Below are 15464 nucleotides of genomic sequence, written 5' to 3' on the forward strand. Positions count from 1 at the left end.
TGACCAGACAATCCAACTTCGTTCTTTTTTCTTCCAAGCACAGCTGTGTGACTGAGACGATCAGTTTCCACTCAATTCATTACAGTAACTGTAGGAGTAGAAACCTAATGGACCAGTGCTTACCTTTAAATTCTATATAGCGGGGGGTGGGGGTATGGGGAGTACTAAAAAGTGCATCAAAAGCCAACGATTTGTAGAGCAAAAATCAAGTTCATAATGTGATCCTGGGGAAGAGAATTCAGCCCAAAAGAGGACATGCTGCAGCAAACATTATAACCAATGCACATTTTTGTCTTGATAGTAAGCTGCATGATGCCAGTCTTGTCACGTAATGTTCCAATAATTCCAACTCCAATAGATGCCATCTCCACCTCTACAAATTTATCAACACCATATTCAGTGCAAAGTGACATTTCTTAAAATAACCATTTGCCTTGTCTCCATAACATTCATCCTTACTGTGAAGAAAAGGCTCATTTTCTTTAACTGTTTATTACTATATACAGAAGAGCCTATATTTGCACCTCTCCATTTCTGGTAGTGAATTTTCTTTTCTATCTACATTCATTAGAAATCAAAAAGATAAGTGGCGATATTTCATATTTACTAAAAGTCTTCCCGTTAACCCAAAGACTAGCTGTTCGTCTTGATTTATACCTAAAGTAGCTGCACTTTGTTCTTTTTTCCAGCCCACTTTCAGTGGGGTATAAGTCATGGGAACCTGTGGGACTGGAACATATTTCAAGTCTGATTGCTGGAGCTGGAAGAGTGATGAGTCATGTTTGAATTCAGATGTCTGCTTGCAGCACAGTGTGTGTGGACCATACCCCCATTTGGGTATCTTACAAATACAGGCTCGCAGAAAGGATTTTGGCACACCTGACAGACCTTTTTGTCCGAAAGAAGAATTGGGGTTCCTTTTTGTTTAACCTAAAGAGAGGGGAAAAAAATCCAAACATGAATCTGGCAAGAAAAGAAGGGAAATTATGAGGCATATAATTCCAACTGTACCAAGTGGACAAAGCTGGTCAATGATAGAGGTAGTAAGAAAAGACAGCTTGAACCATTTAACTTGAATTCCATTTCCACATTCATACTCATTTTCATGCTTCCTCTTAAGTACTGTTTTTTTTCCTTCTTTTTTTTTTTTCCTTCTTTGTTTAATAAAGAAAAGCACTCACACATTTAATGCAACTGAAAACCCAATGCAGCTTCCTAAACAAGGTCACAGGACAATGCCAGAGCAAACTGAGCACTGATGCATTTTTATTCCAGACCGATTCTGCTGGATATACTGTTGTTAGAACTAAACAGATTTAAGAATCTACTGGGAGCTTTAAGCAACACAGCTCTAGCCAGGAATAGAAGAAAGCTTCACAAGTGAATTTACCACTAACAAAAGCTACTAACAAGCTTCAATTAATACTAAATGCTGGGTAAACTTTTTTGCAAATTCTGACAGGTCTCAATCCTAGTGAAAAAAACGCTAACTCACATTTGTTAAAGTTTCTGCAATAACTTTGTTAACCTGTAAATCCCAGATTCACTTTCATTCAGCCCAGAAGTTCAAAGTGATTTCTATTTCAAGGTGCCCACCTTCCCTTTTGTTTTACAGAGAAAGTGTAAAATTAAGTTTGAATCTAGTCGTCATGACAAAAAAATAATAAATGCAGCAAGTAAAACTGCCAAGGACACGAAGACAACTTAGTCCTAATTCTTCAAATTTCTGCTGATTATTACATGTCAAAGGACTTAACTGTAAAGCTTCAAAGTGCCTCTATTCAAAAAAACCAACACAACCTACCTTCTCGTGTTTGTAGATTAAGTTTTCAGCTTGTGCTAACCCAAGTGCAGTCCGAGTCATTCTTTGTGTATGAATGCTTTGCCTCACTGCTCCAGCCAGGAACGGGGAGAGGAGCTGCACTGACCAGCTGTCAGGCACCAGCTGCAAAACTAGAGCTGCATCAAATTCAACAGCGTGGTTATTCAAGAGATCCACAGCAGCCATGACTAGTGCACAATCCGAAGTGCCTGGATTTAGATACACTGACAGCAGCATATGGAAAAGCCTCCGTCTGTACTGCACGTCTCTGTTCTCAGAGTTCCACATACAGTATTCTTCAGCAGCACGGAAGTCCTTTAACTTGTGGACAAGGATATGCAAAGCCTTCTCATGTTCTTCTAGCTTTCCATATAAAATTGCACCTTCCATATGAAGGTCTGTGCCCTGGATTTTGTCTGTTAAATGAGAAACAAGGCAATATTTGCTCAGTGGAGAAGGCAACTACTCTCTCTCCCAGAGTCAATGCAAACAAGTCCACAGAACTCAACTGCTGCTAGTTTTGCAGGGGTGCTGGCAGCTATAAAGGACAGATATTTAGTACAAGAATACCTAAGATGTATGGAAACACATATCCAACAAAAGAGCACCACAAAATATGAGAAAAAGAAATTACTAAACAGGTTATAAAACCAATGTCACTGACATCTTTTAAATTCTAGCATGTCAGTCTTGCACATTTCCTCACACACTACCATGTATGATAAACTGTAAGATGAAGCTGCAATATTTTTAACCTCTGCTTCTCCCAAAATTATAGAAAATTACAGAATAGTTTAAAGGCCATAAAAGACAATAAAGATCAAATAGTACTTCCCTTTAAGAAAAGGACACTACAAACCCTTAATCCAGTCTGACAGTTAGTTAAAGTCTCAGCGACAGGCAGGGGGAATGGCAAGTTCATCTGGCATTTCAAGATAAAGTAGAAAATCCTCTACTTATTGTAAAGGTGATAAAGATTTGGCATAGGCCTCTGTAAAAGGTATGGAAAGAAAATGTTTTTCTCCCCAAAATATTTTGGTTATCAAGGAGGAACACAGTAGCATGCATTGATCTCACCTTCATGTAAGATAAGAATTCTCATGTAAGAAATCCTGTGTTTTGGAGTACATGGATTTCAAGAGAATAATCTATCTTGTAACTCTTGTCCTTAAAAATTTGGTTAAAAATTAAAAGATGAAAGAGAGCAAGAGTTTCAATGACTGTGTTATACTTGTACATTATCTGTCATATAATGTTTTGCTGACTGGAAAGGCAAGGGGACATTAAATGGTAAATTATTTTAGTTGCTACTCGGCTATTTTTAGTTCTACATCCACTAGATTTTTCCACTGAATTTCAGAAAAACATGTCACATCTTTCAGTACAATAACAAGTCATTTCCCTTTCATCCACTGTTCCAGTTAAGCAGTCTGTTCCAGTGGATGAAACATTAAAAATTAGCCATTATAAGCACTGGCCAAGTAAAAAATTGAGCTAAACTGTTGCCTGCCTTATACCAACAGTAAGACATATGTTGCGCTTTTCACTCAAAAAGATGCTCACATTTTTGTTTAGCATGAACCCCAGCTTTCGGGGTGAGAGTGGGTTATGGACAACAAACAAGTCCTTGGTAATCAAGATTCCTCAAAGCTTCACTTCAGTTCACTGAGAAACAGACTGCTTAACAAATAAACTTGTAAGTCTTACATTGCAAAAGATTGTCACAAGTTACATGTTCATCATTAAAAAAACTGACTAAAATTAAGAAGATGATTGTACGAAGATATTTTTCCTAGCTAGTTATGGTATTCTGTCTTTGGTGCAGTGGCAAACATACCATTGTACCTCACGAGCTATGGGAGCTCAAAGACAACACTAACAGATATGCTTTCTAAATTAACCTGTGTCTGTTAGAAATACAGATGGTAAGCCTATCAACCAAATACACCTAGAAACCTCAGCTCTTTCAGTTTTCTATCCTTGAGGGCTTTATTTTGTTTCCTGCTAGAACTGACATATAGCATTTATAACAGACAACGTGCATCTTACCCAAAATGAAGTGAATTCTATAAAGATCAGATTTCTGAAGAAGACTGCGTAGTTTAAACAGCAGTTCAGTTGTTTCTGTACAATTATCTGTGGTCACAGATTTTAGCTGAAGTATTGCCTCCAAGTACAAGACAGCTAGATGAGTATGGTACTTTTCTTTCTACAAATGAAAAGAACAATGTTAGCTCAGTTTACAAAGACAACCCCTTCTCCCCACCAATAACAGTGACAAATATTTACATAATTACATAGAAATGTGTTTTAATTCATTTATTTAATTCAAATTAATGAGAAAGTCTTTTGTTCGCACAGATAGACAACTTATTCAGACCAGCTTCACAAAATACACTATACCTATACTATGGGATTCTCTATTTCATTAACACCTCTATTTCCAAAATGTAGATATGAAACAGCTTATTCCTAAGCCCTTCTTCACCTTAAATAAACAAGCTCTATAAATAGCTTTTCTTGTGCAAAAATTATTTCCTTTCAAAAGTTCACCTAATGAAAGTCAATGCAGTAAAGCAGATCTCTCTCCTTCGAGTACAAGTATGATCTCCACTGTGTCTTCTCCTTTTGTTTCCCTTGTAAAATGAGTAATTGTCATCTAATTAATTATTCCTCATATTCAGGTATGTTCTTTGACCTTTTCTATTTCTGCAGTAAAATTTGAGAAAGCCACCAGAGGTAGACAAGTACTCTAAAGGCACAGTGCTTTTTTGTTATTCACTACCCAATATTCATCAAAACAAGTTGATGATTTGACTGTTTGAAACATTCTCACTAAAGCATTCACAATAATCTGGTACTTTCTGAAGACCAAATCAATGTATAACCCAGCCTTTACTAGCACGTAGAGTAATTATTATAATATTTAATTATATTTAATTATACATTATTTTTAACACAAATATTCTACAAGGCACTATGTTTAACTCAAAAAGTTTGTTTGAAAATATTCATGACATCAGAAACTAGTACATTCATCTGTCACGGTGTCACACACCTTGCCGTATTTGCAAGAGCGACAGAGGGAAACCATTGATCTAGCATGTGTATTTGAAGAATGTAAATTAGTGAACTGGTCAGCAGTTCTGCTGAGTTCTTCCAATGTTCATTTCCTTGCTTTATTTGCAGGTTAAAGTAACTTCTCCTGTGCTTAAAATGTCTCATATCCAAGTACCATAATGTTTGGCTGTTTCTGTATTGTGCTTAAAAACCCAAAGGTAGAACACACTGTTGCTTACGACTTGTGAACACATCTTTTGGACATTCAACATCCAGAGTGGTTTGGAATTCTACAGTGAGAGGTGCATGGTTTAAATCTATCATTAATTGCTCAAATCCCTCTAGAAGGACAGAATAAACATACCTACCTGTAAAATGCTGAATTAGCAATTTTAGTATATTGCTGCAACAGTGCAATAGGATTAGCAGTTGCTCAACCATTTTCCTATGATCTTTACAGACGGAGGTTTGAGCCTCATTAGTGAAACAGAAAAGTATGCAACGATCAGATGTAAAAAAAAAAATCCAGTCCTCTGAGGGGAGGTAAAAGCAACTGTCTTGCCATCATGAGAGTTGAAAAGTTAAAAATAATGCAGATATCTGCTCCTCATCTTCTACTTTAATCTTAAAATCACTCCTTCCCTACTCCGAGTACATCTGAAAGCCTTCAAATTATGCTTATTTCTTCTAGACTTTGGGTTTTTTCAGAGTTGTTAATCCTAGTCTGCATTCTGAATCCTATCCCTGTTTTTAGTATTCTTGTAGGACTCACCTCTATTTTTCTTTCCAATACTAGATGTTCTAGATATTTAACACGTGCTTTAGGATATTTGTTAAGGCAACTGATGATATCATCTGGATTAATGTTGTTTTTCTCCTGTTCTTCCAAAGGCCTTTTAGTGAAAATCTGTACGCCAACCTGGAAAGAGTTAATTGCATTTAGGAACTCAGTGGCAACCATTTTATTTGAAATATTTAATAGCACTATCAGATTAGTTAGTACATTATTCAGGAAGATAAACAACACAAAACCCTGCTCAACACCACCAAGATTACACTAGTCTGCTTATCGTGTCTCACTCACGCCTATCTCCATTACCTCAATTCGTAGTCTATACATTGTCCAGCCTATAAACCTTGTTTTGGGCACAAACTCCACCAGCCACAAAAAGTATTGAACAGATCTGCATAACAGCAGAACAAGAGACTTCAGCCTTTGCAGCAAGAAAGTGTAAGTTAGAGACCAGAATGCTTACAGCCTTATCAAATGTGATGATATACACAGAGCAAGACACTTCTATAATGACCGAAACAAAAGTTTAGAAATCTGTCATTGCATGTTATAACTGAGCTTTAAATTAATACAAATTAGGCAGTGACAAGTTCCAACAGCACAGACTGTCTGATGCAGCATCAAGCATCTCATTTAACAGCATACCACACTAATGGATGTTACAAAATTATTTTTATTTTGGTGGATTAAGTTAATTCTTGTAGCAATGAGGTTTTGTCTTGAATGAAGGTTACTTATTCCACATCCTAGTGTACACAGATATCACCCGTCCCTGGAATTCTTTAAAAAAAGAAACAGCAGCAACAGTTAACCTGTTAGGTTATTTTGGTTTTTAAGATCTGAAAATTATCTTGCTCAGTATAAAGAAAAACAGAAGACATGCTATATCTTTCATTGTACAGGATGACCTAAACTTCCTTTTCAGAAGAAGAAGAGGCAGTTACCACTAGCACTTGTTAACAGAGGAACTTAGAATAATTGAGAGACCTGAAAGGTTTTTTTCTGTTTATCACTATTTAACTGGTATTAAATATTCTGCAAAAATGGTCCAATTAGCTGTCAAGATGGAACAAGGTTAATGAACACCTGAACACCACTGCAGGAAAATACTTTATATTTATGATGTTTTGTGAAAAGTACACCAATCACAAACCTCTTCATTTTTGTGTAAAACCCATTCAGAGTATTTCCACACTAGATCTTGGTCTGAGCAGAATGTAAGGAAGTCTACTACATATTCATAGAGATCTGAACGTGTTGAATCTTGAATGTCTCCATCAACTATTTTCACCCACAACTGCAACAAAAACACACAGAGATTAAAGTGCTTAAAACATGTACTAGCTCTTCCAACTCAAAATTTATGTGAGCTACTACAACACTTAGCATTAGCTATTAGTACTTGTGCAGTTAGAAAGAGCTCCTAGGAACAGGAATTGCAAGGGACCTCACTGGTCACTAAATTTATGCCTCCTCTCCATCACAGGCTTTTCTTGCACCTGCCATATTCGACTAATTCAGACCCCACATCATGTGGGTTCTCATTCTGAGTGATTGGTCAAATACTTCAGGAGGAGGTATACTAATCACAACACTTTTGATAAAAGTCCTTTTCTCCAATGCATGGTATACTTTTCATGTGTTCTGTGTGTGCAAGACTAAATGCAAATGATACAAACAATTTAAAAGAAAACTTGATTTTCTGCTCTTCTTTCATTTTTGACTGAAGAACTTTAAGTACCATGTGAGATTATTTTTATACACATTATAATTGGAATTAAAAGGTGCCACATCTAGCAGACCAGTTTAGCAATACACCTTGTTCCTTGAAACACAAAGAAAAATATCTTGCATATGACAAAGGTGCATACTGTTTTTGTTGTCCTTACTGGTTTTCTGCTCGGGAAATTACTATTTATATAACTGACTTGAATGCATTTGACAGTGTTACTGTGATTAACCAACTCAAAAAGCCACACAGTAAGGCAAAGTACTTAAGGTACTGGATATAGTCTGAGACATACATGCTATTTATTGATCAAGAACATATTAATTTTTCTAGATGAAGCTTTGCAGACAGGAATAACAAAATTATCTAGACTGCAGTATACAGACCACTGTTAGTCTTAGTGACATCAGAAGGGGGGGGGGGGGGGGGGCGGCCCAAAGGGATTACTAACCCAGCTAAAAGCCACAGATCTTGCAGAATGTGTTTTCGCTGTCCATCATCAGATAAGAAAATAAACTCAGTTGCTGTCAGTGTCTGCCATGAGATTACAATACTGCTTTGCTGTGTGTATACAGACTAATCAGCACACGATATGTTCCTGAAGTCCCTCAAACACCTTTTTAAGTGATCTCTTGATTATTTTAGCACTTCTGTCCATCTTTTAAGAGTACAAACATATGTTCTGGTATGCACAGTGCTGCTTAAAAAATAGCATACAAGCATCTAAATAGCTGTCATCTTCAGTAAGCTCTTCAGGTTTTTCACATCTAGCGCATTAATTTATTCAAGGAAGTCTTAGCATAAGTGTCTCATATATACACATCACTACTTTTCAAACAGATAAATTAGTACCTCAGATTTTTATCTCAGAGGTAAACTGGTATTTTGGAATGGTTTACAGATGATGCTAAAAGCTTTATTCTAACCTGAAGTGCTGCAGCATCCTGACCATTGTAGTGATAGAGGAGACCAAGGGCAAAATACCTGTATAGAAAGAGAAAATAATAATAAAATCGCTAGATCTTTCCTAGCAATTTCATTATGGTTTGATTAGCACAGAATATAACAAATAATCGCTTACAGTGACATATACATGGCCACATCTACACTTGAACAAATGTCTGTAGGCTCTTTTTCAGAATCAAAGGAGAGAGGTTCTGTCTTAGAAATGTGTCTGTCTCTCCTGTCTCTAAGGCAGTTTCTAGTTACTAGCTCCAACTTAAACTAAGTATGTGTCAAATTAGAGATGATGCCCATGCTGTTCTTTGAATTTTATATACAGACTTAACACACAGCTCCAAATGATAAATATTCCTCCAACAGTTAATTAGGTGTCATTACATCAAATTTTTATGCTTTTACTTAAGACTCTGTTTTACTATCAGAAACATTTTTTTCTTTAGTGCAGCATGAAATCAAGTCAGGCAAGGAAGAGCTTTGTACAGTGCCATTACAGAGGTTTTTTGTGTACTGTAGTAAAAATACAGCTGAAGTTCTGTAATGGCTGTTCTCATGGAACAACGTTCTACCATTCACATTTGCAAGTTTGCCATGCAAACCATACTTACCAAGAGGATTTAACAAAACACCTGAAATAAATGAAACTAACCTAAATCTAACCACAATTAAAGACTCCTCCTCACCACTGTAGTTGCTACTACTGCACCACACAGTTTAAAGAAATTAAATCCGAGACACTACCTACAACTGGAGTTTGTATTTTACACATTTACTATCTAGTGTTTCCTGCTTACGGACAGTCAATTCTCCACCTGCTGGCATTTCCAATTTGAAGCCATTAGCAGTCATCTTAAGCAACCTCCTTTTGGTGAATCAGTGGGAGCACAGAAAATACACAATTCAAAAGATCTCTTTCCCTGAATAAGCAACTACAATTTTAAGCCACTAGCTGGTTAATAGCTTCTACCTAAGGTAGTGCATGCTTTAACGCATCTTTTCATTCTGTCTGAGTACCACTACTGCGTCCATTCAACTCTCACTGTCACAAGGGCAAACAAATTGCCTTTTTTTTTCCCCCCTCCAAATTTGTACCAATCCTTTATTTTTGTGTTGGACACAGAAACTTTCAGGGAGAACTCTGTATTTACCAGCGTAAGACAGAATGCATTTCCTTTACCTCAGACTGTCAATTAATACCTTTTCACCAACATTTTAAAATGCTGACAAGTCAGGCCAAGTTGTCCTTTGGACCTGAAAGCACAGAAACTACAAGGATTTGAACACATTGCTCTAGAAGCCAATAGCATTTACGACAATTTTCCCTCTGGTCTCAAAGGTGCGATACTCAAAAAAATCCACTCACTTTTTGTGTTTTTCCAGCCAGGCAGCACTATCTGTTAAAAGACAGAAGTTCTCTGAAACTAGCAGATCCAGCAGGCTTTCATGATTTGCCTCTGCATATAGCTTGAGTAAAGCTGTGTCAATATCTTCCTTGTAGCCATTTGCAACCTCAGTGCTGCGGACTTCATTCAAGTAACTCATGAGGAATCGTTTGCATTTTGTCATCTTCTCCTGGTCCCCTTGGGTCAGCTGGTTTAGGTCCGCGTACTCATGCAGAGGGGGATGAGACCGTATAAATGAAGAGGAAGTAGGCAACAGGAAGGGGTAGAGAGAGATCAGCTCCCGGACATCAAGCTGGCCGCTTCTGCAATTACAGTGTCAAACTAGATGAAGCAAAAAGAAAGAAAAAGTATACATAGGCACAAAAAAATAACATACTGGGAATGTGTGCTCACATATGCTTAGAGTCAGGACACTAACAGGTTGTCAGTTTCTGAAAGTTATTGCCTTCTATGCTGAAGAGAATATATTCAGAACAAATTTGGAATTTTTTTTGCTATTTCTATCCAAACTTGTTTATCATTCTTTTTCCTCCTCTAGACATTGAAAGCTCTGAGAATTAGGAGCCTGGCCAGCCTTTTGCTTTTGACATCCCACAGCTGTTCTGTGGCATATACAAAAATCAGCTGAATAGCCTTAGTGCAGTTCCTAGGACTGTCCTAGACTTCATCCATACATTATGGGAGCTAGTCTTCTGATTGAGGGGAAAAAAAAAAAAAAAATTGAGAGAGTGAGCCCTTTCAGGCAAGCCACAAAGACTGTGCAAGTGTAATTCTGCAGAAAACAGCAACTTCCTGTAGAAAACGAAAGCTTTCAGAACACGTTTGGATGATGAAAACATTTTTCCCAACCCTGCAATGCACCAGATTCCTCCTCCAGCTCACTTCTTAATGAGGTTCTGAAAACAAACTGTGGACACTGATTATGCATCTGTCTAACCAATAAGTAGCAGTCCATTGTACTGGCATAGGTCTTGGGTGTACATCTGTGTCAGATACTATGGAGTGGCTTTTCGACTTCGCACGTGAAGGGCATCTATACTTTATCCAGGAGCAAATTGTAACATAGATATGCTACACAAAACATTTTTCTTTCAGCCTAGATTGAAGAATTCCTCAAGCATCTGAAGAATGCATGTTGTGACAGAAGAATAAAATGAGAAGTTTTTTCCACACATGGCAAACAACTCCCCAATTTTCACAGCTAGAATGACTCCTCTCCCCAGGCCTTGCTTTAGAAGAACAGCAAGAAATCAGAATTTATCTTTTATTTCACTGTCAAAGTCATTATTCAGAATTCTTCTTTCAAGATAAGCATTCCTGAAATGCAGGAGATATTGTTGCTGAAAAAAAACCCAATCAACATGAACTGACAGTTCTCTAAAAGAAACCCTGGTTAGTTACTATTTTGTTCCAAATAAAACTTTTAAAAGATAGTTCTTATCTATCCGGTGATCAGCAACTTCAAAAAGACTTTCCATTCACAACCTTGATTGGAAAGAATTCCAAAAAGAAACAAGTTATAACCATGGAAGTAGATGAAGCAGCAGATTTCTGCAGGCAATAAAGTGTGAAAGATCCTCACAAGCAGGCTCATCATCCCTTCCCTACTGTTGTAAAGTAATTAAAGCAGTGGGGCATGCCCCGAGTCGTTCACTTCTTGCCAGAGACAGAGTTCCAAAACCATCCAGGAAATATGAACTAGTAGGAAGCATCACCATGGCAACTCCGATTTAGAACTTTTAAAAAAAGTAAATACCGTCCTTTGGCTACAAAAATCTAGACCAGAAGAATGAAATTCTGGGAGACAGCAGCAACAGCAAATTTAAAAGCAGCAAGTATCCTGTTCCAGAACTTAGTGACTGCGAAGCATGGGAACAGCAACACAAACAATAAAGGACCACAACAGAGAAAAATCTGAACATGGGAAGCCTTCCCATGAGAAGAAGTTTGAATAGCAAGTTTTTCTGTACAAGGCAATAGCAAGGATTCGTACACAGAGTTCCTCCTGCCTAAAAAAAGCACCTCTACACTAGAAAGGCCAGCCTCTAACCAAGAGTAAAGTGTTCATATCTACTTTGCAGATTTCTGCACTTGAAATTTCCTTTTAATCCCCCTTTTCAAACCTGGTATTTGGTTTTGAAGTTCTTAGATCTACATTATGATGGAACTCACAAGTAGATGAGGACTTTTTTTAAGAGGCAGAATAACCAAGTAGCAGCAAGTTCTGTCAGTGGTGTGACCTGATGGTTCAAAGAGCATTTGCACTTTTAGTATGAACTCGTTACAGTAATCTAACTGCAGCTTTAGCTAGTCCAACTACTTGTGAAAGTTTAAGACCTGAGGACCACCAGATAAAATACATTACATGAGATGTATTACACTAGAAAATTAACCCTATTTAAAGAAAGATCCCCCCCCCCCCGCCAAGGTTTTTCACCGATTTGTTTTAGAACAAAAGTTAACCCATAACTTGAATAACATCAACAGGCTACTCAAAATTAGTGCAGAAGCAAGGAGTCTTGACAAATCTGCAGAAATTAAAGTATAAACATTGGTTCCCTTGCTGGATATGCTGTCAAGTATTTGTAGATGGCCTAAGCTTGAAATGAAGACTATGACCATGGAGACTGATGAAGAAGTTAAAAATGCTATATTTAACATGCCACTTTTAATAAGTTTTAAAACATTCTCCTACTTCTGCAATAGCTTCTGCATCCTTTCATCTTACCATCCAACTTTTCCTAGATGAGGAAGTAGTCAGCTACTTCACCTCTGAAATTCACAGGTTCTGGCCTTAATGACCATCCGTTTCCACAAGGAGAATCAAAACCAGCTTCCAACTCAGGCTAGCCCAAACCCTGGGCTGTGAATCACCAGTGGTTCTCTCAGCAGGTCTGACTCAAGCTCACATTGTAGTTTTGCTCTCCCCACAGCAATGGTAATCAGCAGTCAAGCAGCCTCCTTCAAAGCACAGTATCATCCACAACAAACTTTTTCAGAAAAATACCAAATACTAAACAAAGACCCCACCTGCATAAATGGTTAACATTAATCTCAAGGCTTATGGGTCCTGGGATTTGTGGACGTCTTGTGGCTCTTTCCACCACATTTGGAGGAAAAAGTTTAGGAGCAGCTACAAAGGACCTCATCTCTCTTGAAAAACAGATTTGCATCTTCAGCTTCTAGCATCTCAGGTTTAGCAAAATATAGCTAGCAACTTATCACAACGTAGAAAACAGGCTCTTAAGAGAAGTCAAGCTGTCGATGTTAAGAGGCAACTTCCCTTCGAGTAATTCTGCATTAGGTCTTTTTGGGTTTCATATATACAAACAATGCAACAGGCAGAATCTACAAGTTTTCAGGAAACTTAGGTCTAAATTCAGACCCTTAAATTTACAGATATCAGAGATGTCAAAGACGCCTACATGATTTAGCTGTTTTGCCTAGATCCCACTGGCTGTAATAGAAGCTTATATTCTTGAATCATGTTTAAGATGCAAATCTCACACTGAGTCCTACTTACGTCTCCAGGTATAAGTAGCAGCAATTTTTAACCTTTCCAGTGTAGGAGAGACTTTAGCTGTAAGCCTCTCTATAGCCTTTCCCAGGTGAGACAACACTGTGAAGAGTTAATGCTTTTATTTGTTAAAAAGAGCAACAAAGTTCAGAAAAGTTCCAGTATGTGGCATGTCAGATTGTAAGCAACATCTAACCAGTGAAAGGACATAACCAAACACACTGGAGAAAAATGGTTTCACTGTGACAGCTACCAACATCCGAGCAAGACATTTAGGATTCAGCAAATGGCCTGCTAAACATTGCTGTTTGGTCTAACTGCATGCGAGCCTCCAATGACAGCAATATGAAATAGCAAAAATATATAAATCACAACTATGTAACACAGTCAATCACAATTCTGTTATTGCTTATAACAGAATTTGTCAGACCAAAGAAGCCCCGCTGTGACAGCTCACTCAGCTTAAGGTTAACAGATCCAGCTGAAGAAAGTTCTCCTCCCTTTGTTGAACTACTTGAGTTTCAATAAAGCTACCACTTCCTTCCTTTTTTCAACCTTCTTCAGTATTCAGAAGTATCAGCATAACCAAAAGGAGGAACTTAGCAGGAAAGTATTCCTCTTAAAAGTTTCAGTATTTAAGAACTATAAAGTTAAGCATAAGATATAGCTGTATCTTGACAAGGTTATCCAAGAAGGATTATTGATGCAAGAAAATTAGACCTTTAAACCAATATAATAATTTCCCCTGCTAGCCTGTAACTGACAGATATTTTCTGAGGAGTGAGACAATCTCACTTCATATTTCGCCAGAAGTAGGCCCATGTCACATCAAGTTTTCTTGGAGGTACTGCTGCCACTGTGTTTCACTGCTAAATCCATCTTTTCTCAGATAGGTATCAAGTTTCCCTTTGGCGTTTTAAGACTCAAGTTATTTCTGACTAACACTAGCTTGAAACACCTGCAGAGCAACACTTGGGGATGGGAGGAAGTGCTTGCACAGACTGCCATTATCTTTCCCATTTTTCCTCTGAGCATCAGTAAGTCTAAAATGAACAAGACTGAGTGTATATCAGGGCATAACCAGATATTACTCTAACTGTGGATGTTCACCAGGGCTGAAAATCAGGGAACGTGGATTCCCTAAGGAGTTTTTCAAAGTTACCAAAATACTCTGAAATTAGTATATACTCTTATGGTGGCCAGAAGAAAAGCACAGAAAACTTATCTTTGCCTTCTCCCCCCCAGCAGACTTCAGCAATTCATGAACAGTTGCTCTGCTTTGGAGTTGCGGCTTTTAGAGGAAGGGAACACCCTGGGACGCCGACTCAGCTCCAAAATTCATGCCTGGACAGCACATTTGCTTGTGAAGCATGTTTCTTTCTATGGAGGAGCTCTCACGATCCTGTTCATTAAAGCTCATTTGTCAGATGGACTGCTGGTTGGATGGAGGCTGCATAACTTATCTTGGCTACTTCCACAAGGTGCTGGAGCTCCCCGCAGGATACACTTCCCCCTTTTCACTGCTTTTAAAAGATCCTCAGGCCACTACCAGCAAGGTGGGGCCAACAGATTAGACCCCACAGGGAATTACTGCCAGACAAGGTGGAATAAAGTGATAGAAAAAAAGTTGAAGTGTCAGCCATAGTAAAGACAGCTGCAGAGCTATGCAAGTCTGGCCACCTAACCACACCCAGACAATGAAGACACTTTATAGCCACTACAACCTCAAACAAGCAATTTTACCAAAGCTGGCCACACTGAAAAAAATAAAAAGATAAAAAGTCCATTGGAAAGCCACATGGAAGGGCTTTGTGGGAATGCTATAAAGGATCCCCAACTATGTACGGCTTGTACTTTTACTTCAGACACACAACAGCACTGATTCAGTCTAGTGTCTGCAAGATTACAGGGAGGAGGAATACTGCAAGTTGCTCACTAATGCCAAAAATTACAAGGTGATACAGAAAGCGGTTGTGGCCAAAACAAATTGTCACTAAATGCTGTTCAGGCCTTTCCTGTCATTCCATAATCTTCACTCAGTGTACAGTACCCATTCAAGCCCAGTGTCTCCCATTATCCTGGTGAGCAGGAAGCAAAATGAAGTCCCTCATCAGTAGTAACATTCCCCAAATCCTTACTTTCCTTGATACATTTCCATAAACCCCAGGACAACTTTTTTC

The 15464-nt window shown here is 38.1% G+C and overlaps 1 protein-coding gene across 1 annotated transcript in view; it reads right to left on the reverse strand.

Moving 5' to 3' along the window:
- Window positions 1-739: 739 nt before the first annotated feature.
- TGFBRAP1 (transforming growth factor beta receptor associated protein 1) overlaps window positions 740-15464 on the reverse strand; it is a 35396-nt gene continuing 20671 nt past the window's right edge. Inside the window, exons 6-12 of the mRNA XM_075524810.1 lie at window positions 9728-10069; window positions 8331-8388; window positions 6829-6972; window positions 5655-5801; window positions 3872-4031; window positions 1805-2238; window positions 740-930 (exon numbers count right to left, since the gene is read on the reverse strand). Of these exons, the coding sequence (XP_075380925.1) occupies window positions 742-930; window positions 1805-2238; window positions 3872-4031; window positions 5655-5801; window positions 6829-6972; window positions 8331-8388; window positions 9728-10069 (1474 nt within the window). The 3' untranslated portion in view covers window positions 740-741. The remainder of the gene's footprint in view (window positions 931-1804; window positions 2239-3871; window positions 4032-5654; window positions 5802-6828; window positions 6973-8330; window positions 8389-9727; window positions 10070-15464) is intronic.

The sequence above is a fragment of the Mycteria americana genome, chromosome 1, assembly GCF_035582795.1.
Source record: "Mycteria americana isolate JAX WOST 10 ecotype Jacksonville Zoo and Gardens chromosome 1, USCA_MyAme_1.0, whole genome shotgun sequence".
NCBI lineage: Eukaryota > Metazoa > Chordata > Aves > Ciconiiformes > Ciconiidae > Mycteria > Mycteria americana.